Raw genomic sequence first — 26,790 nt, 5'->3', positions numbered from 1 at the left:
GGAAAGTGCCCAGTGTGGCATCACATGCACCAGCACTGCCCCAGGAAAAATGGGGTGTGGGGGCAGGAGCTGCCTGCAGAGAGAGTGGCCTCAGGTGGGTGGCCGCTGGGCTGCAGGGAAAAGCTGACAGACTCGGGTGGGGAGCTTGGAGGAGCAAGGAGGACATGGGCCAAGTGACCCTGGTGAGGGCGGACCCTGCCGGCCTGTGGGCCCTGCCAAGGGAGGTCAGCAGTCTCCAGGGAGGTTCCAGGCTGGGAGGGACCCTGCTGACTTCTGTTGGAAGATGAGGGAAATGTGGACGGCAGCAGCCACAGGCTAGGCTGTGTTTTATTCCACATGGATCTGCACATTTCACACAAAGTCACACGTCTGTTATGTCAGAGTTCCATCACGTTCCAGCCCCGTTCCATCACATTCCAGTTTCAGTCTCTGTGGCTGCAAGTACGCTGTCCTCCCTCTTTCACAATCAGACGTCCCAAACACAAATTGTCATCACCTTCTGTGAGTTTGTAGTTTGTGTGCAGTGGGCTGCACTGTGCATGCCCTGCAGGCAGTGATGTCTGGGACTGAGCACTGGGTGGGGGTTTGGGAGCAGAAGAGGGAGGTGCAGGGTGGGAAGATCAGTGTCAGGGAGGAGAGAGGGAGCAGGGAAAAGTTATCTTTATTTCTCACTTCCCTGGGTAAGAACCCAGGACCCTGACTCTGGGGCACAGCACCATACCCTGTTGGTGTCCCTGGGTCTTGTTTATGTTGTCTTGGCATCCATTTTTTAAGGTGTAAATTTAACTGCGTCACATCAGAGTGATTCCCATGTTTGTCACCATCACAGAGTTTCCACTGCTGTACCCGGTCCAAATGGCTCCAGTCGGTGGCCACAGATAAAATCTTAGAGGCATCTCTCTTGCATAGTGTGCTGGGCTCCCCTCTCGCCAGCTGCTTCCTTTAAACTGAAACAGTTGTGACATTTGCCCTCCAATTTAAAGTGACCACCTCTCAGTCACAGTGTGATCTTCTTGCCCCAGTGTTTGCCTGCTTTAAACACACCCATTAAAGCTCCCTTCTGGAAACCTGTCAACAACACCCTGGACCCAATAAAGCCATTGGCCTACAGTTCCCTTCTCTCCTCCCTGCCTGGGCTCTCTGACCCCAGTGTCTGTGGTCTCCAGGTGTGCCCTGTGCTTTCCAGTATCTGTAAGTAGTTAAAAACTCTTACACTTTCACATTGTGGTTGTGTCACTGGAGTCTCACCTGCCATCCAGGCCCTGACACTGAGGCTGCCCCATGGGACCCGTGCAGGCTGAGCCCCTGCTGGAGCTCTTTTCATGGGGCCTCTGATGCTGCTGGGGACAGGAGCTGCCAGCTAAGTTGATGGAGAAACTGAAGAGTTTGATTCAAAACAGTGAGTCAGATGATGTATTCCTGGACTTGGGCTGCTATTAAAAACACCGTAGCCTTGGTGACTTCAACAATAAAAATCTATACCTCACAGTTCGGGAAGCTGGGTAGTCCAAGGTTGAGGTGTCAGCTGATTTGGTCCTGGTGAGGGCTTTCTTGCAGATGCTGCTTTCTTGCTGTATCTGCACATGGTGGAGGGTTGGGAGGGGGTGGAGGGACAGAAAAAAGGAGAGAGAGAGATCATTTTCCTGTGTCTTCCACTTTTTATAGGGGCATTAATTCCATCATGAAGCCCCTACCTTTATGACTGACTCTTATTCTAATTATCTCCCAAAGGCCCCACCTCCAATTTTTTTTTTTTTTTGAGATGGAATCTCACTGTGTCACCCAGGCTGGAGCGTAGTAGCGTAATCTCGGCTCACTGCAACATCAGCCTCCCAGGTTCAAGCATTTCTCCTGCCTCAGCCTCCCAAGTAGCTGGAATTACAGGCACCCGCCACCACGCTCAGCTAATTTTTGTATTTTTAGTAGAGATGGGGTTTTGCCATGTTGGCCAGGCTGGTCTTGAACTCCTGACCTCAGGTGATCTGCCTGCCTCGACCTCCCAAAGTGCTGGGATTACAGGCGTGAGCCACCATGCCTGGCACCACCTCCACCACCTTCACATTAAAAATGAAAGCTTCAAAATTTGGGAGTGTACACATTCAGTTCCTAGCAGGGGAGGTGGGAGTTGCTTCCCCTCCTGTTCACACCACCTGGCCTTCCCTGCTGAGATAGCCTCACAAAGGCTCACACTGGGCTATAGCCCCACAGAGCCTGTCTCCTCCTCTCCTCTCCTCTCCTGCCCATTCCTTCCTGTGCCACCTTCTCCTGTGGCCCCACCTGCTCCTGTTCCAGGCAGCTGTCCCTAGGTCCCTACCCCATTCACCATGTCTCCTCTCACTGCCCTCTGCCATTTCTGCTGAGCCCTGAGCCCCAGGGCGCAGATGTTATGGGCACTATCCAAGTTGCTTTTCTCTCTGGACAGCTTGACAGTGAGAAACCTTGATGTGTTACCAAGGAGGAGGTCCTTGGAAAAAGCTGCTTTTCAGAGGTTCCTGGATCATGGCAGGAGTGGGAGTGGGGCTGGGAACTTAAGACTAGGCTAGACCCGTGCACAACAGGGACCCTGCTCTGCGTTAGCAACCAGCTCCTCCAACTCTATGTTTCTCTCTGTAGATGATTCTCATGCATGATTCCTAATCCCTTGCTAGAGTTCCCCTAAAAATGCCTGATGACCAGAGCTGTGTGTGGAGATGTAATGGGTGTTGCTCGTGTACTCACACAGAGTGTCCAGGTGACAGGCTTCATGACCTCCCCTCCCCAAACCTAGCCATTCCAAGTGCCAGGTCACCTCCATTCTGATCTCTAGCACCACAGATGGGTTTTGCCTCTTGGGAACTTTATAGAGGTGGAATCAGTCTTCATTTTCCCCTCTGCACTGGCTCTTCTCTTGCAACTCTTTGTGTGAGATCATCCATGATTTATGCAGCAGGAATCCATTTATTTTTCATGTTGTAAATATCTGTTAGTTTGAATGTACCACAGTTTTATCCCCTGTAGTGTTACACATTCAAACTGCAACACTATTTGTGTCTTCTGAATCATGTTAATGTGGACATATCTACACATGTATTTTGGTGGTCTCATTTATTTCCTTGGGTGTAGAGACCATTGTGTATGCTGGGACATCTTCTAAGATAGCTACAAATTATAGATCCTCTTGTTAGAGAGCTGAACACATCTAAATTCCCACCAGCAACATCTCTCTGTAGAGTTGTTCCAACTCTTGGGATTGTCAGCCCACTGAATTTTAGCCTTTCTTCTGTGGTTGGGATGAGATTTCAAAATGGTTTTAATATGCTTTTCCTAAGTAAACAATAGTGCAAATGCATCTTTTCATGTACTCACAGGCCATTACACATGTTCTACCATCTGGTGCCTCTTAAGAGTTTTCCGCCATTTAAAAACATTGTGTTATCAATCTTCCTCTTACTGTTTCTGTTGGATTTTCATATGTACCTTGGCTATGGCTTCTTTGTCGTATAGTAGATACACAGATCTGTCTCTGTATGTCTTGTGTATGTAGAAGAAACGAAGAAAATTGGGAGCCTTTTGAAGAACATTCTCAATAATTTTATTGTGAAAAGATTATCGGCTGGGCACGGCGGCTCATGCCTGTAATCCCAGCACTTTGGGAGGCCGAGGCAGGCGAATCACGAGGTCAGGAGATCAAGACCATCCTGGCTAATACGGTGAAACCCTGTCTCTGCTAAAAATACAAAAAAATTAGCTGGGTGTGGTAGCAGACACCTGTAGTCCCAGCTACTCAGGAGGCTGAGGCAGGAGAATGGCGTGAACCTGGGAGGCAGAGCTTGCAGTGAGCCGAGATCACACCACTGCACTCCAGCCTGGGCGACAGAGCAAGACTCCATCTCAAAAAAAAAAAAAAAAAAAAAGATTAGCATGTGGTGTGAATTAGAGATGTAGATTTATTTTTTTCCACTGTAGAAATATTCATCATCATCTCAAAGTCATCTGCTTTTTCTGAGTATCCACACATATGTATGTGTGTTTGTGTATGTTTGTGAATATTTAAAATATTAAGTAAAATTTCAAGACTGGGGCCGGGTATGGTGGCTCACACCTGTAATCTCAGGACTTTCAAAGGCCAAGGAAGAACTTGAGCCTAAGAGTTCCAGACAAGCCTGGGCAGTATGATGAATCCCTGTCTCTACTAAAAATAGAAAAAAATAGCCAGCCATGGTGGCATGCACCTGTGGTCCCAGCTCCTTATGAGGCTGAGGTGTGAGGATCACCTGAGCCTGGGAAGTTGAGGTTGCAGTGATCCATGATTGCACCACTACACTCCAACTGGAGAAACAGGAATGAGGCCCTGTCACACACACAAAAGAAATTTTTTTAAACATAGTTATAGGACAGGTCAGAATTTCCATTTATTCCTGTGCTACTTTTTATTATACCTAATTTTCTAGGAACTTGTCAATTTTGTTTAAATTATCAATTAACTTAGTGTCGTGAAATTTTGAAAAGAAACTTTCAACTTCTGCCACAGATGAGATTACATCCACTCTCTCTCTCACTGCTAAATCTGTTTCTTTTTTCTTTCTTTATTGTTTTGTTAATGAATTAGTCCAGAAGTTTAAATAACTTATCTTTTTCAACAACATTATTTTTGGGTCTATTCATGTTCTTGTTTTTTTTTTAATTTGTCTTCTAGTTTATTATTTTCTACTTTTAGGTTTCTTATAAGTTTTATTCTCCTTGCTTTGTTTTTCTCTCACTTGTTAAGGTGAGGATTAACTCATCTTTAATCAACCTTTTCTAGTATAAGCCTTTTGGGTCATGAATTCCCTGGGGCTCCACTGTGGCTGCATCTTACGAGTTTTGGCAAATGAACTGTCAGTCAAGTACCAAGTATTTGAATGTTCATCACTGTGTCTTGACTGACATGTGCTTTTAAAATCTCCAAATGCCTAATATTTAAAATTCATGTTTTAGAGAATAGTACCCACATTGCACAGTATACTAAATAGGTGATTGGGTAAAAATGATTCAGTGCTATTAATATTTATATTAATATTAATATTTGCTAAGATATGACTTAGTTCAGTCTTCATAAATGTTCCATGTGGACTTGAAGAGAACATCTACGGTGCAGGGCATATGGACGTAGTGTGCTATTCTTGCTGACTGTTGAGTGTGTGGTTCAAATGCATATTCTTGTAGAGATTATGAATTTTTGCTAGAGTACTGACAAAGTCTTTTAAGTGACTTATTGTGAATGACATGGACATTCACAGTGTTAGATGGATAACCGGTAACCATCTTGAACAGGACAACATATTACTGGACATGTTCCAAATGGATAAAAATTGAAACCAAATCAAAGCCACTAAACCACCCCAAGGTGAAGAAAGACTTTCTCATTGTGTAGCCAAGAAAGAAATATTGATATACCTGAACCTTTCAAAAGGAGTGTTCATGTGGAAAAATTCTCTGTAAGAAAAGCAAATAATATCTTGCAATTATAATAAACAGATAATAAGCTCATATATAAAGAACACATAAAATTAATATAACCAAAATGTAGCAGAAAAGAGGGTAAATATATAATAGTTCACAGAAAAAATGTTCATTCTCATTTTTTTCAGTGATAACTTTTATTTAACACTGTATTGGAGTTCCTACCCAAAAGCAGTAAGAAATAAATGACAAATAAGAGGTACGAAGGTAGGAAAAGTAGAAATAAAACTGTTATTATTTTCAGAGAATAGCATTGTTTATATAGAAAAATCCAAAAGACTAATAAAATAGTAGAAATAAGAGAGTTTAGGGAGCTGAGTACTATAAGAATAGACTAAAATATATTAATTTCTCTATAGCAACAACAGGCAGCTAGATAGCGTAAAGGGAATATAATAGTGTCAGAGAATATAAAATATTTAGGACTCAATCCAACCAAAGACCAAAATCACCGCAATCTCTTCAGACAAAATTATAACGAATCAACAGACATTAAAGAAGGCCTAAATAGAGAAATATACCATACTCATGGACCCGAAAAAATAAGTATTCTAAAGATATCAATTCCATCCAAGTAGATCTTTTGAATAAATATAAGTAGTTCCACAGCATTGATTACAAAGTTCTTGAGACTGTAAAGTTGTAAAACTTTTCTCTTTATTCTTCAACTTTTATTTTAGATTCAGAGGTTACATGTGCACATCTATCCCCTGGGTATACTGCATAATGCTGAGGTTAGGGGTATGAATAATCCTCTCACCCAGATATTGTGCATAGCACTCAACACTTCGTTTTTCATTTCTTACTCCCTTCCTTGCTTCTCCCCTCTAGTAGTTCCTAGCTTCTCTTTTTGCCATTTTTATGTCCCTCAATATCCAATATTTTGTTCTCACTTACTAGGTTATGGTTTATGGTTTTCTCTTCCTTTGTTATTTGCTTAGGATAATGGCCTCCAGCTGCAAACATATTACTGGGAAGGAAATGATTTTTTTTCTTTTTTTATGGCTGCCTAGTATTCCATGGAGCATAGGTATGGATTTCATCATCTAATCCACTGTTGATGGACAGCTGGGTTGATTGAACAGCTCTGAGACTTGTGAACAAAACACCCTCCTATACAGAGGAGAAATGGAAGTTGATGTCCTGGGACAGCAAATGTTAAAGTAAAATTCTGTGGCCCCAAATGTCCCCATATCCACATGTTTGATAACACAACACATGGGAGCAAAACTCCACTCAGAGTATCCCTTAATGGTCACCAGAATGTTAACCAAAATGAGTGACTGAGGCAAGTGTCTGAATCAATTGAGGTTTCTTAAGCCAGAGCTTGAGGGCACACCCTGGAAAAACACAAATCATAGAAACCCTCCATGTCTTATGTTCTCTCTGAAAAAGGTTTTTAGGAGGCCTGGTATTTATACATCTCCTTAAAGGGGGCAAGGCAAGTAGGAAGAGACAAGTACAGTAAAGAATAATTGGTCTCATCTTGTCTTTCTTCTGTACTTAGAAAGATAAGCATTATCAGTGTGAAATCTAACAGGCTTTCATTTTAGAAGCTGGACTTAGATTGCACACCTAAAGTTACAATTGATGTGTCTTTGTTTTATGGATGGATATACATCTTGAAAGGCTTCAAGGTCACCAAAGGACAATTTGAGGACAGTCATCCAGAGATGCCTGAGGTCTTCTTGTAGGGGTCTGGCTATTGAACACTGCTTTCACACAAGATTGTAAATTAACAGTTGTTCACTAGGTAAAAAGATGGTGGCATTGCATGACTCAGTCTCCAGGCTGAACTATCCCTTTGGTGTAATGAGATTGAAAGTCCTGAGATTTTTGTCTTCTCTTACATAATTTTAAGAGTTGTACTTCCTTAACACTGTCTGACTGAGAGCAAAGGAATGGGTGCGGAAAGCATCACAGCTATCTCTCATTTAGAATCCCATTGACCTTCCCTTTTTCCTCCATTGGGTTACATTCCTGTCCATAGATCACTTATTTAGTTTGTTGTGTTCTTGGAAAAACAAATTTCAATTGAACTCCTTAAAGCCCTAAGCACTCAGTTCAGTTCAAGGTCATCTTAGTGATGGCCAGGTACAAATATTTTTTAAAAGCTCTACAAAAAAAATTTGATAAGAGTCTTCACAGCACCCACAACACATTTGGGGACCACTGGGCTACAAAAATGATGAGGAAGGAAGCTACTATGTGCTGGGAACCTTTATGTTTGCACCTCATCCAATGCTCACAATGACCCTTTCAGTAGGCACTATTAACCTTCTATCCAAAGACATCAATAAACTTGTCCCTTATATCAGACCTGATAAAAAGTGGAAACAAAACTCACACTCACTTATTTCTGAATCTAAAACTCCTGCTTTTAGCAAAAGAAACTATCAACAGAATAAACAGACAATGTACAGAATGGGAGAAACTATTTGCAAACTGCATCTGATAAAGGTCTAATATCTATCAGCTATGAGGAACTTGTACAAATTAAAAAGAATAAAACAACCAGTAGAAAGTAGACAAAAGATATGAACAGACACTTCTCAAAAAAGACACACATGTGGCCAACAGCATATGAAAAAAAGCCCAATATCACTGATCAGTAGAGAAATGCACATCAAAACCACAATGAGATATCATCTCACACCAGTCAGAATGTCTATTATAAAAAATGCAAAAGATAACATGCTGTCAAGGTTGTGGAGAAAAGGGAATGTTTATAACACTGTTGGTGGGAATTTCAGCTAGTTCAACCACTGTGGGAAGCAGTGTGGCAATTCTTCAAATAGTTAAAAACAGAACTACCATTTGACCCAGTAATCTCATTACTTGGTATATACCCAGAGGAATATAAATTATTCTACCATAAAGACACATGCACATAAATGTTCATTGCAACACTATTCACAATAGAAAAGGTATGGAATCAAACTAAATGACCAACAATGAAAGACTGTACTTTTATATGCGGTACATATACACCATGGAATACTATGCAGCCATAAAAAAGAATAAGATCATGTCCTTTGCAGGAACATGGATAGAGCTACAGGATATTAACCTTAGCAAACTAATGTGGGAAAAGAAGCCAAATAGTACATGCTATATGTACTATTATATGTCTAAGCTAAATGATGAGAATACATGAACACAAAGGGAAACAACAGACACTGGAGGCTACCAGAGGGTGGAGGGTGAAAGGAGGGAGAGGAGCAGAGAAAAATTACTATTGGTTACTAGGCTTAGTACCTGAGTGATGAAATAATCTGTATATCAAATCCCTGTGACATGGGTTTACCTACATAACAAACCTGCACATGTACCCCTGAACCTAAAATAAAAATTTTTTTAATCCCAATGAAATTCAAACATCAATTTAATCTCTAATCCTTCTCCAATTAAAATTTAAAATTTTTTTTTACAAAGGAAACCTTTTTTCCTTTTTTTTTTTTTTGTGAGATGGAGTCTCACCCACTGTGTCACCCAGGCTGAAGTGCAGTGGCACGATCTTGGCTCCCTACAACCTCTGTCTTCCGGGTTCAAGCAATTCTCCTACCTCAGCCTCCAGAGTAGCTAGGATTACAGGTGTGGACCACCATGCCCAGCTAATTTTTATACTTTTTTGTGGAGGCAGGGTACCACCATGTGGGCTAGGCTTGTCTCAAACACCTGACCTCAAGTCATCCACCCACCTCGGCCTCCCAAAGTGCTGGGATTACAGGCGTGAGCCATCATGCCTGCCCTAAAAAAGGAAAACTTTTAATAAGCATACTAAATTGGCTTCTTTTTTTCTAAAATATAATAATAATAAAATAAAACTCACGTTTCACTCCACACCATTATATCTACCAGAATTCAAAGAGTGGAAAGTTAGCTGCTTCTAATAGAAATGACCATACAGGATTCAATGAAGAGACAGGGTCTGAAGTGGGCCTTGGGACAAAGAACAACTCAAGAGGCTGAGAAGACAGGCAAGGGTGCTATATTAACAAGGAAAAGAATTGGAAAATGTTTAGACATGATAAAGTAAAATGTGGTCCTTCAATGCAGATCAAAGAAGTAGATAGATCAAGGGGCCATTCTATGAGGGCTTTGAATGGCAGGATAAGGAATGGGAACTTCATCCTGTAGATAAGAGAAGTCACTGGAAATCTTTGAAAAGGACACAAATATGATAAACAACATTCCCAGGAAGATTATTCTGACAGTATTAGGCAAGATAACTTGGGAAATGGTCTCAACTCTGGCAACTTGATGAAAATATCTGGAAGATTTCTTCTCCTTTTTTTCCTTTTTCTATTTTGAAATACATTCAAACTTTCAAAAATATCCCAAAAATAGTCAGAGTCCTCATATGCTTTTCATTCAACTTCCCCAAATATTAACATTATAGATATCTACCCAATCATCAAAATCAATAAATGATCTCTGACACTGCACAATTAATGAATCTATAGACCTTATTCAAATCTTCCCTATCTTCCCACTGATGTCCTTTTTCTGGACCATGATCCAATCTAGGATCACAAATTGCATCTCTTTGTTCTGTCCTCTCAGTCTCCTTTAATCTGGGATAGTGCCTGAAAATTTCTTTAGAGTTCATGACCTTAACATTTTTGAAGAGTATTGGCGAGTTATTTTGTAGAGTAACCCTCAGTTTAGGCTTTTCTAATTTTTTCTCATAATTAAACTCAGGTTATGCACTTTGGGCAAGAATACCACAGAGGTGATGCTGTGCATTATTCATCCATCATATTAGGATGCCCTAAGATGTCCATATCACTGATTACTGGGGATGTTAATTTTGAGCACTGGGCTAAGGTTGCTCCACTGCAAAATTACCATTTTTCTTGGAAGCATTTTTTAAAAACCAGTGCCCAGGACATACCACACACCAATCAAATCAGACATTCTTAGGGGAAGTCACATGCATGGGTAGGTTTTAGATGCCTTATGGTGACTCTAACCAGTATCCATGGTTGGAAACCTACAGCTTAGACCATGAAGATTAGAATCCTGGAAATCAGCTAGGAGGCCATTCCTTAGACCGCTCTTTTTACAAGAACATCCAATTCTAGACAAATAAATACATCTGGACATTGGCATGGACCCACAGTAGAGAAATGGAAAGGTTAAAAATCCCCTGATGAGGCTGGGCGCAGTGGCTCACACCTGTAATCCCAGCACTTTGGGAGGCCGAGACAGGCAGATCACGAGGTCAGGAGATCGAGACCATCTTGGCTAACACGGTGAAACCCCGTCTCTACTAAAAATACAAAAAATTAGCTGGGTGTGGCAGTGTGCGCCTGTAGTCCCAGCTGCTGGGGAGGCTGAGGCAGGAGAATGGTGTGAACCGGGGAGGCAGAGCTTGCAGTGAGCCTAGATTGCGCCACTACACTCCAGCCTGGGCGACAGAGCAAAACTCCATCTCAAAAAAAAAAAAAAAAATTCCCCTGATAGGGAAAGTAATGAGTGAGTAGACTGCTGTCCCATAAAAAAAGAATGCAGGGCCAGATGTAGTGGCTCAAGCTTGTAATCCCAGCATTTTGGGAGGCCAACGCTGGTGGATCACTTGAGCCCAGGAGTTCAAGACGAGCCTGGGCAATATGGTGAAACCCTATCTCTACAAAAACAAACAAAACACAAAATTATATGGGCATAATAGCACATACTGTGGTCCCAGCTACTCAGAAGGGGGAGTTGGGAGGATCACTTCAGCCTAGGAAATCAAAGCCACAGTAAGCTATAATCACACCACTGCAAACTCAGCCTGGGTGGGAGAGCAAGACCCTGTCTGAAAAAATAAATAAAGATAACATTTTAAGGTAAGATCTAGTTCAAAAAATGCATCACATTTTAGGTTGTTTATATGCTACAATCAGAACAGAACATGGAGGTGTTTCCATATGAATAGCCAAAAGATTCTCTACTTTTTATACAGCCGTATAATATTCCATTGTGCAGATATAAAATAACCTGTTTAATTAGCATTATACTGGTGTAAAATCTAGGTTCTTCTCAATATTTTGCATGAAACCATCACTACAGTGAATAACTAAGATTGGGTGTCATTTTTCATTACTGCAAATGTAATAAATTCTTCCCAGTGAAGTTTGGGAGGCAAAGAGAAATATATTTTAAATTTTGACATGCATTTAGAAATTTTACTCCACAAGGTGTGTACCAATGTTTATGTTTCCAAGAAAAGTAGGGGATGGTGCTATCACCTCAGTTGCTCCCACACATTATGTGATCAAACATGTGTATTTGGGGACATTTGAGGCTGAGGTTGTATTTTAACATTTGCTGTCCCTGGACCTCAAATTTCATTTCTCCTGTGTATAGGAGGCTGAGTTGTTTTCATATGTCTAAGAGTCATTAAATCAATCTATGTGTCCATCAAGAGCAGATTAGATAAGGAATCCCTACCTACACACCATGGAATACTAGGCACCCATTAAAAAAGAAAAAAAAATCATTCCTTTGCAGCAATATGTTCACAGCTGGAGACCATTATCCTAAGCAAATTAACACAGGAAGAAAAATCTAAAAACCATAACCTGATAAGAGGGAGCTAAACATAGGGTATTCAATGACATAAAGAATGGCAACACCCCCTCCCCCTCTCCCTCTCCCTCTCCCTCTCCCTCTCCCTCTCCCCATGGTCTCCCTCTGATGCCGAGCCGAAGCTGGACCGTACTGCTGCCATCTCAGCTCGCTGCAACCTCCCTGCCTGATTCTCCTGCCTCAGCCTGCCGAGTGCCTGTGATTGCAGGTGCGTGCCGCCACGCCTGACTGGTTTTCGCATTTTTTTGGTGGAGACGGGGTTTCGCTGTGTTGGCCGGGCTGGTCTCCAGCTCCTAACCGCGAGTGATCCGCCAGCCTCGGCCTCCAGAGGTGCCAGGATTGCAGACGGAGTCTCGTTCACTCAGTGCTCAATGGTGATCTCGGCTCGCTACAACCTCCACCTCCCACCCGCCTGCCTTGGCCTCCCAAAGTGCCGAGATTGCAGCCTCTGCCCGGCCGCCACCCCGTCTGGGAAGTGAGGAGCGTCTCTGCCTGGCCGCCCATCGTCTGGGATGTGAGGAGCCCCTCTGCCCGGCTGCCCAGTCTGGGAAGTGAGGAGCGCCTCTTCCCGGCCGCCATCCCATCTAGGAAGTGAGGAGCGTCTCTGCCCGGCCGCCCATCGTCTGAGATGTGAGGAGCGCCTCTGCCCGGCCGCCACCCCGTCTGGGAGGTGAGGAGCGTCTCTGCCCGGCCGCCCCGTCTGAGAAGTGAGGAGCCCCTCCGCCCGGCAGCCGCCCCGTCTGAGAAGTGAGGAGCCCCTCCGCCCAGCAGCCACCCCGTCTGAGAAGTGAGGAGCCCCTCCGCCCAGCAGCCGCCCCATCTGGGAAGTGAGGAGCGTCTCCGCCCAGCAGCCACCCCGTCTGGGAGGGAGGTGGGGGGTCAGCCCCCGCCCAGCCAGCCGCCCCGTCCGGGAGGGAGGTGGGGGGTCAGCCCCCGCCCGGCCAGCCGCCCCGTCCGGGAGGTGGGGGGCGCCTCTGCCCGGCCGCCCCTTCTGGGAAGTGAGGAGCCCCTCTGCCTGGCCACCACCCCGTCTGGGAGGTGTACCCAACAGCTCATTGAGAACGGGCCATGATGACGATGGCGGTTTTGTGGAGTAGAAAAGGGGGAAAGGTGGGGAAAAGATAGAGAAATCAGATTGTTGCTGTGTCTGTGTAGAAAGAAGTAGACATGGGAGACTTCATTTTATTCTGTACTAAGAAAAGTTCTTCTGCCTTGGGATGCTGTAGATCTATGACCTTACCCCCAACCCTGTGCTCTCTGAAACATGTGCTGTGTCCACTCAGGGTTGAATGGATTAAGGGCGGTGCAAGATGTGCTTTGTTAAATAGATGCTTGAAGGCAGCATGCTCATTAAGAGTCATCACCACTCCCTAATCTCAAGTACCCAGGGACACAAACACTGCGGAAGGCCGCAGGGTCCTCTGCCTAGGAAAACCAGAGACCTTTGTTCACTTATTTATCTGCTGACCTTCCCTCCACTGTTGTCCTATGGCCCTGCCAAATCCCCCTCTGCGAGAAACACCCAAGAATGATCAATAAATAAATAAATAAATAAATATTTTTTTTTTAAAAATGGCAACAGGAGAAGCTAGGAACTACTAAAGGGGGAGGGAAGAAAGCAGGCAAGAAATGAAAAACGAAATGTTCAGTGCCATGCACAATACCTGGATGAGAGCACCATTTGTACCCCAAACCTCAGCATCACACAATATACCCAGGGAACAAACCTGCACATGTACCCTCTGAATCTAAAATAAATGTTGAGACAAAAGGAAAGTTTTACAACTTTTTGGCCTCAGAGATTTGTAATCAATGTGGTGAACCTATTTATATGTAATCAATACATCAATTCAGACAGAATTGATATCTTTAGAAAATTTATTTTTCTGATGCATAAATATGGTATAGTTCTCCATTTAGTAAGGCCTGCTTTAGTGTTTCTTGATTGCTATAATTTTGTCTGAAGAGATTGTGTGCATTTTGGTTTTGGTTGAATTGATTCCTAAATATTTTATATTCTCTGGCACTATTATGTTCTCTTTAATTACATTATCTAGTTGTTTGTTGTTAAATTAATATATTTTAGTCTATTCTTACACTACTCAGCTCCCTAAACTCTCTTATTATTTCTAATTATTTCCATTATATTATTTTGAATCTTTCTATATAAACAATGTTATTCTTTGAAATTAATGATGGTTTTATTTCTAGTTTTTTAATCCTCATACCACTGATTTATCTTTCATTTCTTATTGCTTCAGGCTAGGAACTCTAATATGTTAGATAAACATCATGATCTTGAAAACAGCATTAACATTTCTTCTGTGAACTGATTTTCATATATTTGCCTTCTGCTATTCTTTAGTCTTGTTAATTTTGTGTATCCTTTATATAATAGCACATTACCTGTTTATTATAATGGCAAATAGTTTAAGATAGCATTTGTTTTTCTTAAAGAGAATTTTTTGACGTGAAGACTCTTTTCGAAATTTTCATGGGTATCAATCTTTTCTTCCTTGGCTATACAATAATAAAGTCCTTCCCCACTTTGAGGTGCTTTGGTGGCTTTGATTTGACATTTAAGTTTTATTCATTTGGAACATGTCCAGGAATACGTTGTTCTGTTCAAGACAGTTGCTAGTTATCCACCTAACACTCTGAATGTCCATGTTGTCCACAATAAGTCACTTTAAAGACTTTGTCAGTACTCAAGGAACATGCCTAATCTCTACAAACGATACACATTTCAACCACACAATCAACAGGCAATGACAATGGCACACTACAGCCAAATACCCTGCACCATAGACGTTCTCTTCAAGTCCACAAGGAACATTTATGAAGACTGGGCTTACTCACATATTAGCAGATATTATTGAATAATTTTTACTCAAGCACCTATTTTGTATACAGTTTGATCTAGATGTAATCTCTATAACATAAATTTTAGAAATTAGAAAAATTAGACATCTGGGGATTTTCAAAGCACGGGTCAATCAAGACACAGTGATGAACATATTAAGTACCTGGTACTTGACTAACAGCTACATCTACCAAAAGTCGTAAGATGCAGCCACAGTGATGCCCCAGGGAATTCACAACCCAAAATGCTTCTACTGAAAACATTGATTAAAAATGAGTTAATCATCCAAATAAGAAGTGAGTGAAAAACAAAGCAAGTAGAATAAAAGTGTAAGAAACTTAAAAGTAGAAAATAATAAACTGGAAGACAAATTTAAAAACCCAAAGCATCCAAAAGGTTATTTAAACTTCTGGACTAATTCATCAACAAAGCAATAGAAGAAGAAGAAATAAACTGTGTCAGCAGTGAGAAAGAATGGGTATAAACGCAGCTCTGGCAGGGTTGAAAGCTCCTATTTAATAAATGGTATTGGGAAAACTGGCTGGCCATATGCAGAAAACTGAAACTGGACCCCTCCCTTACATCTTATACAAAAATTAACTCAAGCTGGATTAAAGACTTAAACGTAAGACCTAAAACCGTAAAAACCCAAGAAGAAAACCTAGGCAATACCATTCAGGACATAGGCATGGGCAAAGACTTCATGACTAAATCACCAAAAGCAATGGCAACAAAAGCCAAAATTGACCAATTGGATCTAATTAAACTAAAGAGCTTCTGCACAGCAAAAGAAACTGTCATCAGAGTGAAGAGGCAACCTACAGAATAGGAGAAAAGTTTTGCAATCTATCCATCTGACAAAGGGCTAACATCCAGAATCTACACAGAACTTAAACAAATTACAAGAAAAAAATCAAACAACCCCATCAAAAAGTGGGCAAAGGATATGAACAGACACTTCTAAAAAGAAGACATTTATGCAGCCAGCAAACATATGAAAAAAAGCCCATCATCACTGGTCATTAAAGGAATGTAAATCAAAACCACAATGAGATACCATTTCACACCAGTTAGAATGGTAATCATTAAAAAGTCAGGAAACAAGAGATGCTGGAGAGGATGTGTAGAAATAGGAATGCTTTTACACTGTTGGTGGGAGTGTAAATTAGCTCAACCATTGTGGAAGACGGTGTGGCGATTCCTCAAGGATCTAGAACCAGAAATATCATTTGACCCAGCAATCCCGTTACTGGGTATATACCCAAAGGATTATAAATCATTCTACTATAAAGACACATGCACACATATGTTTATTGCTGCACTACTCTCAATAGCAAAGACTTGAAACCAACCCAAATGCCCAAATGCCCATCGATGATAGACTGGATAAAGAAAATGTGGCACATATACATCATGAAATACTATGCAGCCATAAAAAAAGATGAGTTCATGTCCTTTGAAGAGACATAGATGAAGCTGGAAACCATCATTCTCAGCAAACTAACACAGGAACAGAAAACCAATCACCGCATGTTCTCACTCATAAGTGGGAGTTGAACAATGAGAACACATGGACACAGGGAGGTGAACATCACGCAATGAAAAAGTAAAACTGCATGCCCTACTTGGGAACAGAGAGGGAAAATCCACAAATGAAATATGACCCCAAAAAAGTCAGGATTTACCACATTGAGTTTGTTCCCCAAAAATGAAAGGTGAGTTTAACACCCAAAAGTCAACAATTGCCTTTACTTCAAAAGATTAACTAGAAAAAAAATTATTAGCAGAACAGAAGCAAAATGACCTTGCATGAAATTCCACATCATTCCATCCTGATGCAGACAGTGCAGACATGAGTGGCAAATGATGAAAAGAGGTCCCTTTTTTCAGGCCCTGAGAGGAGCCTGCACCTGGTGGCTGCCACATTCCTTCTGATTCTTCCAGGCAACGGCCCTCCTTGAAATCCCTGGGAGGACTCGTGCTCCACTGGGAAAGGCCCCATGTGGAAAGCTCCACAGCAGCTCTGCCAAAGCCCTCAGGCACAGATCCTGAGTGACAGGACCTTTAGGGACACAGACAAATGGACATGTCCCCAGTGCCCACACTAGGCAGGGGCATCTGGACCGAGTGTGCAGCTCCCTCACCTGGACCCAGCCTCTCCCCAGTGACTTGGGCCTTGGGGTGGCTTCAGGTCTCCAGTCCATGCCACCAAAATCTCCAGAGTGACAGTCCTCCCTGGGGTCCATGATGCCTGTCCAGGTGCTGCTGCCTGAGCAAATCTAAAGAATGCGGAGGGCTGGAGTTGTGACAGTAAAAGCAGCCATATTTGTCTCAAAATTGAAAGGGAGGGCATGAGCTCCAGGAATGGTGAGGGTGCCCTCTAGTGGTTCCCTCCTGCTAAGGAGCAAAAAGGGGCCAAGAGAGTTGAGAGATCAGGGCTGGCCTTGGACTAAGTGTGAGTTCAGATGGAGGGAACTAAGGTGCAAGGAGGGAGCTGAGATGGGAAAGCAGTCCAGAAAGATGAAAGGATCAGGTCTGGGGAAGACCCAGGGAAGCTAAAGAAGGGCACAGCAGGGTTCTGCACTCCTCAGCATTGACACAGGGGTGGTCATGCTAATGGGGCTCTGTGAGCAGCAGGGTGTTCAGCACCCTCTGGGAACTCTACCCACTCAATGGCACAGGACTCCCTCCCCCAGTTCTGTCAACCAACAATTTCTCCAGACTTTGCCAAATGCCCACTCAGAGGGCAAAAGTGGCCCTGACAGAATCATAGATCTACACTAACCTCTCAAAGCAACTCACCAGTAAAATCCTTCATCTCTTGGTGAAAGAATTGTGAGTATGTGAGGGGTACAACTGACATCTTCAGTATCTGTTGAAATGACTTTTACTTAATCAGCAATTTGATGTCGCGGGAGAAGGCATGTTTAGAGCTGATGCCACATTGCTGCCTGTACCTCGCAGCAGAGAGGGTATGGGTTTTCCAATGGTCTGTAACCACAAACCAGAATGACACCCACTGAGTTACATTACAAAATGGAATATGGAGAATTCTGTAGATATGGGGTGGGAGAAATAAAGCATGAAACCACACCACTAGGACACCAAACAGTCCACTCTGATGTTCTCACCATTTTAGGCCATCTTAGCTATCTATGAATGAAAAGTCAATTATCTTATTAAGAAAAAATACCTTATGCAGAATAAACTTATAGCATAGGAATTTCTGTACATTTTCAAAATTGTCTACTGTTGGATCATTCCTTAAATATGAATCCATCCCAAAATTCCACCCCATCTGCCCTCTCAGGTGTGAGCAGTGACCTACACATGGGGTCTGCCGCCACTGCCTGTTCTTCCTCTACACTGAGGGCCTTGACAAGGTCGAAACCCTCAGGACAGACCCCAGGGAATGTCAGCACAGGGAGGGCTGAGCCCATCCTGGCCACAGAGTAAGTCAGATTGAATGTCTTCAGCTCTGAGCCCCTGCTCTGTCCCAGGTTCTCTGTCCTGGGTCTCAGAGAGCCATGTCCTGTGAAGTCCCTGGGCAGCCCCCTACTCCCTGCTGCATCAGCCTTGGGGAAGGTGGAGTGACCACAGGACAGTCAGCTGGGCAGATGACGGGACACCAAAGATAGTCAGAGAAAACATGAATGGGCCTCAGCCCCAGCTCAGCAACCAGAACCCAGGGTGCAAGACAGTGGCTGAGACCAGTTCCTGGGACCACAGCCCCCACTGATCAACCAGCAGAGGCCTCTCTTCCCAGAAGGCATGAGAGATTCATCCTGCACACCTCCAGGAAGGACAGTCTCTTCTGGGACACCTGGGTCATTGAATGTCCATCCTTGGAAACTGTAGCCAATATTGACACAATGAGAAAAAGGGTCCCTCTCACCAGCCAGCACTCAGCTCACCCAAAGCACAGTGAGGGTAGATCCCTGTGACAGGGCCCTGGTGCAGTCCAAGCCTCCTGCTATGAACGGAAGAGCCAGGTTGGGATGGAAGAGGGCAGAAGGGATAACTGTGCACGCTGACCTGGAGCCATAAACATGGCTGGATGCTGAGGACCCAGGACTGGGCTCACCCAAACTACAGGGTTTCTGTGTGACTATGTGTATCTGTGTGTCTCTGTATGTGTGTCTGTGTGTCTGCACATAGCGTGTGTAGAGGTTGGGTGAGAGAATCACTGCTGAAGGAGGCAGAGGCCTCAGCAATTCCCAGGGGCCTGAAACACAGACAGAAGAGAAAGGTAGAAAAGAGACAAGGACGCAGGACTGAGAGGGGAGGGGACAGAGAGGTGTCCTGGGCACAGACCCCAACCATGAGCCTGAGAGGTGCTCCTGCCCTGGGAAGAGGCTCAGCGCAGAAGGAGGAAGCACAGCACAGCTGACAACCATGCTCAGAAAGTTTCCGGATCCCAGGCTCACCTCCACAGAAGAGAACACGCAGGCAGCACAAGCCATGAGGCCCCTCTCAGCCCCTCCCTGCACACAGCGCATCCCCTGACAGGGGCTCCTGCTCACAGGTGAAGAGAGAACTTTCTGGGAGTGAACACAAGGAGGAAGCAGAGTGACTGGCTGGGGTCTCCTGGGGAGGACAGAGCTCTGAGCGGGGACTGAGGGCTTCTGTTGGAGCCTGGATAGGGGAGAGGACACCAGAGAGGGACAGGGGTCACAACAGGGAAATCATATAGAACTGGAATTGGTAAGAGGTAGGAAAATCTTAAGTATTCTGTTTTCCTGGTTAATCATCACTGGCCACTAAATTTTGAAAAATGATAATAATAACTATATCAGATGACACTTCAAATAAAAACATAACCAGGGCATGAAACATTATCCTCAGCCTCCAACCTCAGAAATTGGTCCAGGACATGGAGGACCTTGGGAACGCTCATGAGCTCATCCACAGGAGTCTGCAGCCTGTCCCAGGAACTGAGGTGCAACCAAGATCACACAAGACCCTGCTCTCACAGAGCTCATGCTTTCATGGGAAGGAAGACGGACACGCAAAGAGATCTAGAATGTGAGGTCAGGTGTTGACAGGAGTTGTGGAGTAAACAGAACAGGGAAAGGTCAGCAAGAGAAGACCCAGGGTCTCTAGAGGAGGTGTCAGGGGAAGAGTCTCCCAAGGATGCCTGATGTGAGCAGGACCTGAGGGCAGTGGGGAGGGGGCCAAGCAGACCCCTGGGGAAGAGGATTCCAAACAGGAAAATGCCAAGGTCAGAGATGTTGAAGGAATGGAGATCAAGCTGCTAACCTTGACTCAGTAGGACACACACACACACACGCACACATACATACTCAAAGGCTGAGCGGTGAAGAGACCTTCTCAGGACCCAGGGCCCCATCTTTCCCCCCCCAATACATAGGTCCCAATGTTGACTGATGCTCTCTCTCTCTCCTAGCCTCACTTTTAACCTTCTGGAACCCACCCACCACTGCCCAAGTTACAGTTGAAGTTCTGCCATCCAATGCGGTAGAGGAGAAGGAGGTTGTTCTACTAGTCTACAATCTGCCCCAGGATATACTTGGCTGCAACTGGTACAAAGGGGAAACAATAGATGCCGACCACCGAATTGCAAGATATGTAATACACAATGAAGTAACTATCCCAGGGCCTGCATACAGTGGCCAAGAGACAGTATACCCCAAAGCACGCCTGGAGATCTGGAACATCGCCCTGAATGACTCAGGATCCTACACCCTACAAATTTTAAAGGCAGATCTTATGACTGAAAAAGTAACTGCACAGATCAGCGTACACCGTGAGTGATTCCTCATGACTTCTGGGTGTCGGGGGTCAGTTCTACTTCAAACACACAGGACTGTTAGACCTGGACTGTGCCTGTGTAGCCCTCTGCATTATGTCCCATTTTAGGGTTTGAGCATTTAGTGCAGGACACACACAGGGGAGACAAACATCTGCAGATCAAAATTGTTTCCCCAAATCCAGACCCTGCAGACATTCACTGCAGAGGAAGGACAGTCTGATGGGAGGGACACAGCAGGTGGAGAACAGTCTCAGCCAAGCACTCCGTGCCTTCCCCATGGACATGACCCTGAGAAATTCCCTGGAGAACTGGGTCAGGGCCTGGCCTGGGGGGCCCTCGGGGATTCTCTTAGAGAAGTTCAACCCTGGAAGCCTCAGCCCCAGAACCCGGTCCCAGAATCCTGACTTCATGTGACCCTCGGGAATGTGTGCCAGGGTTAGGTTGTGGCCTCCTGGGCAGGGCCGACTGGGAGCAAAGGTTTACCAGCTGTACAAGGGCCATGGTTCCTGGAGCTGTTTAACAGCCAGGGCTCAGCACCCAGAGCCTCATCTGGGCATGGACAGAGCCTAGTCCTTCACCTGAGACTCAGAGTGCAGAGGACAGATGGACAAGCTTCTTAGGCCATCAGCCAACTGCCCTGGGAGACTTAAGAGACTCCGTAGATAATTCAATGTCTTCAGGGGCAGAAACAGAAGAGAGAAGATGTTCCTGGTAGCATCTTGTTCATCATGGATCAGGCCTAGATATGCTCTTTCATGCAGGCAAATAATAATAAACATTGTTTGTGTGAACACGTCCTCTGTGCCAAGCATTAGGTCAGGTGACTGTGAATAATTTAAACTTCATTCACAGACAACATGACAAGCCACAAACCATTTGCCATTTAGCTTATCTGACTGGGAGAAAACTGAGACACAGGGAGGCATAGTCACTGAACCAGGGTCACACAAACACAAGTGGCAGATCAGAGTCACTAGAGGTCTGGCTGCAGCCACAGCCCCATCCTCTCCTCCACCAGAAGTGGGGATTTGGGGGTCCTGGGGACCCCACAGTCATCCATTGGCTCAAATCCTTTATTCATGCTTATCTAGACCTCAGAGGAGTGAGAGCAAATGGACAACTGATAAGTTTTTACTCCAGAACTAAATTGCCTGCCTCAATGATCAAAGTCAGTGCAAGGAATATCCAGTCCTCCCCCTCAGATCCTAATGCCCCTCACTGGACCTGAAATCTTGTATCCTGATGTGTTGGTGTCACTCCCATGGGAGGATAAAAGAGAGGTCATAGCTTTCTCTCCCCACTGGCACCCTGCAGCAGCACAGGCCCAATGTAACATACACACTCGGAAGCTTTCTCGTGAAGGAGGAAGGGAATGAATGAAGGAATGAATAATCTATAACCTCTTTAGATACCTGATTCTGGATACAGAATCCTAGGAGTTTCTGTCCACACTGGTTTTCTGTCCTTCAGGGCCTGAGACCCATGTTCTATCCCTATGAACCCCTACCCCTAAAGCCACCCCATCTCATGTGACACTGAGGCTCCCTGGGCATAGAAGGGTTTCCAGGGCTCCCTGGTCCTGGACTAAGGAAGTGGGGGCCCCTGGACCTTGAGGTCTTTTAGGTCACTGTAGCCCCCACTGCTCACTGCCATGGGTGTCTCTGCTCCTCCATGTCCCTCATTTTCCTCCCCCTTCATTCCAGCTACGATACTCTGCCCTGCACAGCTTCCCCCACACGTAGGCCTTCCCCAGACACTCCCTCTAACAAGGCTGACTGTTCTGTTCCCTTCCTATTCACACTGTAGCCTGGCCCACCTCCTGGACAATAGGAAAGGCACAGAAATCAGCCAGAGCAGTCACCCTTGCCAGGCTCCATCATGAGCCAATATCCCCAGATCACCAGGAGAACAAGCTTCCACTGTGTCCCCATCCAGGGTTCTCTTCCTCCGTGAGCCAAAACATGAAACAAGCCACTGGAAAGAAATGAGCAACTCCTCAGTCCACTCTTATAATCACCTGATGTGTTCCTCTTGCACCCTGCACAGACAAAACCAATTTACTGAGATGGCGACTTGCAGTTACAAAAGATTTTAGTTAGGCCAAGACTGTCAAACAGGAGGACAGAAGTTTATTATTGTACAAATTAGCCTCCCTAGTGGCTCAGAAATTAGAGGTTTTCAAGGATAGTTTCAGCTGCAGAGGTCTAAGGAATGAGTACTGCTGACTGGTTGGGGATGAAATCACGCAGGTGGGGAAAATGATCTGTTTGTGTTAAATCTGCCTCTGGATGGAAGCCACATGGATGGATGAATCATTAATCATGGGTCTGGATGAGTTATGCTGGTTGCCAAAATGCAAAAGTCTGAGGAACATCTTAAAAGACCAATCTCAGGTTCTACAATAGTGATGTTATCTATAGAAGCAATTAAGGAAGTCATAAATCTTGTGACCTCTGTACACATGAGTCCTGAGCAGTAAGGAATTGCAGAAACTATGCCTACATTTTAGCAAAATTTGGGACCCTCCAATAATCTTAATCTCATGGTCTTTCATTAGTTTTACAAAGGCAGTCCCTGAGCAAGGAGGGGTAAATTTTAAGGGAGACTATTATCATCATTGCTTCAAAGTTAAACTACAAATTCTTCCCATGGTTAGCCTGGCCTATGCCTGGGAATTAATGAGGATGGCCAGCCTGAAGCTAGAGGCTAGATGGAGTCAGCCATGCTAGCTTCTCTCACTGTCATAATCTTTACAAAGGTGGTTTCAGTTTCCACACTGACTCACCAGGGAGTTAGAGTCAGAAGCACAGGTCTGCAGTCCCCAAAGCTCATGGGCTCAATTTGTAACCACCCAGTGGGTTCACCTTGCCCACTGCCTAGACAGAGACAATTTATCAAGACAATGGATTGGCAGTAGAGAAAGAGTAATTCATGTAGAACTGGCTGTGCAGGAGACCAAAGTTTTATTAGTACTCAAATAAGTCTCTGAGCATTCGGGCATCAGAGATTTTAAAGATAATTTGGTGAGTGGGAGAAGGCAAGTGAGTCAAGAGTGCTGATTGGTTGGGTCAGAGATGAAATCATGGAAAGTTGAAGCTGTCTTCTTGTGCTGAGTCAGTTCCTGCATGGGGGCCACAAGGTCAGATGAGCCAGTTTATTGATCTGGTTGGTGCCAGCTGATCCACCAAGGGCAGGGTCTGCAAAATACCTCAAGCACTGACATGAGGGTCAAAATCTTGTAGCCTCCAGCTGTGCAACTCCTAAACCATAATTTCTAATCTTGTGGTTGTTAGTCCTACAAAGGCATTCTAGTCCCTAGGCAAGAGGGAGGTTTGTTTGGGGAAAGAGTTGTTATCATCTTGTTTTAAACTATAAACCAAGTTCCTCCCAAAGTAGTTCAGCCTATACCCAGGAAGGAACACGAACAGCTTAAAGGTCAGAAGCAAGATGAGGTTGATTCGGTTAGATCTCTTTCACTGTTTCAGTCATAACTTTGCAAAGGCATCTTCAATCCCTTCCTCTGAGTTTTAAGACACTTTAAGATTAAGGTGTAGACTATGAAGATAGAAAAAGGTCATCAATTGCTCTGGCTTCCTGCTGACAGGGGACATAGTGGGAATGGGAGTTGATCCCAAGGTGAGAGGAGTGAAACCACTTTGCAGCTGTCTAAGCATACTCATGTGAGCCACACTAAAGCTCCAAGGCTTGCATGACAAAGGCATTAGTACTCTCATTTACAGTTTTAGTATTTAAGTTAACAGCATAGTATAAGGTAAATAATGACTACTAGGATGAAGAGTACAATTCCCAATTTTAAAGGTAAAGTTTTGAAAGCTTTAGTTTGGGAACTTGAAGCCCACTAAGAATCTATGATTTGGTCCAAACTGCAGAATAAAACTCAAGAACAACCAACAACAGGTGTACTATAGAATTTCTTTTAAAGCATAATTTTTCTCTCTCCAGACCCCATTTATTAAAAACAAATCATGATAGAAGTGTACTCTGGAATCCACTTATATGAGGTCCCTAGGGTAGTCAAACTCATGGAATCAGAGAGTAGAATGTCCAATGGGAGAAAACATTTGCAAAACTTCTTCCCAAATTTCTGTCTCATATCCAGCAAATAAACATGATCTATGAGGGCCAGATTTCCAGCATTTTATGCTCCCCCTTTCCACCAGTCAATTCTGCATTTGCGAATGTCTACATATATTTCTAGAAAGATCCACATGGTCCTCACCTGCAGGGGGAGAGAAAGCATCAAGGACCCAGGACAGGGAACGTGATTCTGATCCAAAGCTACCAGCTCTTTTCTGTTCTCTTTGCTTTTTCTAGATCATTCCTTAGACTCTCCTCTATCTTTAGGGGTCACTGGCTCAAGTCAGTCACTATGAAACATCTCAGGAAAACTGCCCTGACTTGTGGCTCCACTGCCTGAAGACCAAACTGATCTTCAGGCTTGCCCCTGGTCTCCCCTGTGTTATTTCTGCTGAAACATCTAGTTCCAGGCCAGGCTGCCCAGTATCCACAGGGTTTAAGGACAATGGAAAGTCTATCAACACCCATCTCTAGGATGTTCTTGAAAGAGAAGTCACAGAGAAAACACACCTAGGAGGGCAAAGTAGAACTGAAGCTGGAAGGGGCCCAGCAGCTGCACGTTCCAGGTGAGGACCCTAAGTTGGGCCAGCCAGTCAGCTGGACAGGGAGAAACCAGGAGAGACACCAGGGGCTGTGACTGTTGGTCATGTGTCAGTCCATGACCCAACACTGCTGCTCCATTTACATTTCAGAAAGTCTATGCTTCTCTAAAACAGAACGGGTAGCCTCATGGTCTCTGAGCCCTCAGATTGCCATGCATCTGTTTTCTGACATACACACCTGCCATAGGCTTTCAAGGACTCAATTGGGCTGAGAGATAGGAAATTCCAACTCTGATCAAAAAGTGTCCATGGAGCGATAAAAGTTGCCACACAGGGCAATCTTCTGTTTTCTGCACAGCAAAACTATCCAAGCCCTTCGTCACCATCAGCAACTCCAACCCCATGGAGAATGAGGATGCTGTGGCCTTAACCTGTGAACCTGAGATTCAGAACACAACTTACCTGTGGTGGGTAAATGATCAGAGCCTCCTGGTCAGTCCCAGGCTGAAGCTGTCCAATGACAACAGGACCTTCACTCTACCCAGAGTCACAAGGAAGGATGCAGGAACATATGAATGTGAAATCCGGAATCTAGTGAGTGCCAACCACAGTGACCCAGTCACCCTGAATGTCCTCTGTGAGTATCTTCTGTTCCTCTGTAGCCCAGGCTGCCAGCCCAAATCCACATGGCCAGACGCCAGGCCTCTCAGTCCCTCTCAGGTCCAAGTACAGAGACCTTTACTCCTGGGCACCCAGGCTGGCCATGACTTCCTGCCCCGGGCAAACCTGGGTAGGCCCAGCCTTGACCATGAATCCAAGGGGAGGGGCTGCTCCTGTCATGGGAGACCTCAGGGTCCACAGCTTGTAATGGGAGAAACAGGTGAATTCTCAGACTCTGGCTCAGTGGCCACAGCGGGGGTTTGGCTGGGACTTCAGGGTTGTGACTTGGCTCAGAGGGACACTGTGGCTCTTCCACAGACCAGGAGCTTTTCCTCCCCTCTGATGACATGACTTTTGGCTCTGTTTTCTTTGCTCCAGATGGCCCAGATGACCCCAACATTTCCCCTTCATACTCCTATTACCATCCAGGGGAAAACCTCAACCTCTCCTGCAACACAGCCTCTAACCCACCCCCACAGTATTCTTGGCAGATTAATGGGAAGTTCCAGCAATCAGCACAAGAGCTCTTTATCTCCAAAATCACTAAAAAGAATACTGGAATCTACATCTGTTTCGTTCGCAACTCAGCCACTGACAGCAGGTGTTTCACTATCAAGAAGATCACAGTCACTGGTAAGGGGAGCAGTGGCAATAGGTTTTCAGGTGAAGTTTATTTGGCTTTCTGAGAAGAACCAGGAAAACATTTTTATTCCCAGCCTGTGTCCCATGGGCACAAGCAAATCCCAAATTTTTCTCCTGACCCCTCCCAATTCATCTCTACAGACTCGTCCCTTTGT

General features: G+C 44.5%; 1 protein-coding gene across 1 annotated transcript in view; it reads right to left on the bottom strand.

The window, feature by feature from the left end:
* Positions 1 to 309: 309 nt before the first annotated feature.
* The window catches only part of LOC107969552 (uncharacterized), a 260,968-nt gene continuing 234,487 nt past the window's right edge, over positions 310 to 26,790 (bottom strand). Inside the window, exon 5 of the mRNA XM_063800409.1 lies at positions 310 to 1,577. Within this exon, the coding sequence (XP_063656479.1) occupies positions 1,484 to 1,577 (94 nt within the window). The 3' untranslated portion in view covers positions 310 to 1,483. The remainder of the gene's footprint in view (positions 1,578 to 26,790) is intronic.

This window comes from Pan troglodytes, chromosome 20 (assembly GCF_028858775.2).
Source record: "Pan troglodytes isolate AG18354 chromosome 20, NHGRI_mPanTro3-v2.0_pri, whole genome shotgun sequence".
Lineage (NCBI taxonomy): Eukaryota > Metazoa > Chordata > Mammalia > Primates > Hominidae > Pan > Pan troglodytes.
This window is presented reverse-complemented; position numbering and strand designations above follow the sequence as displayed.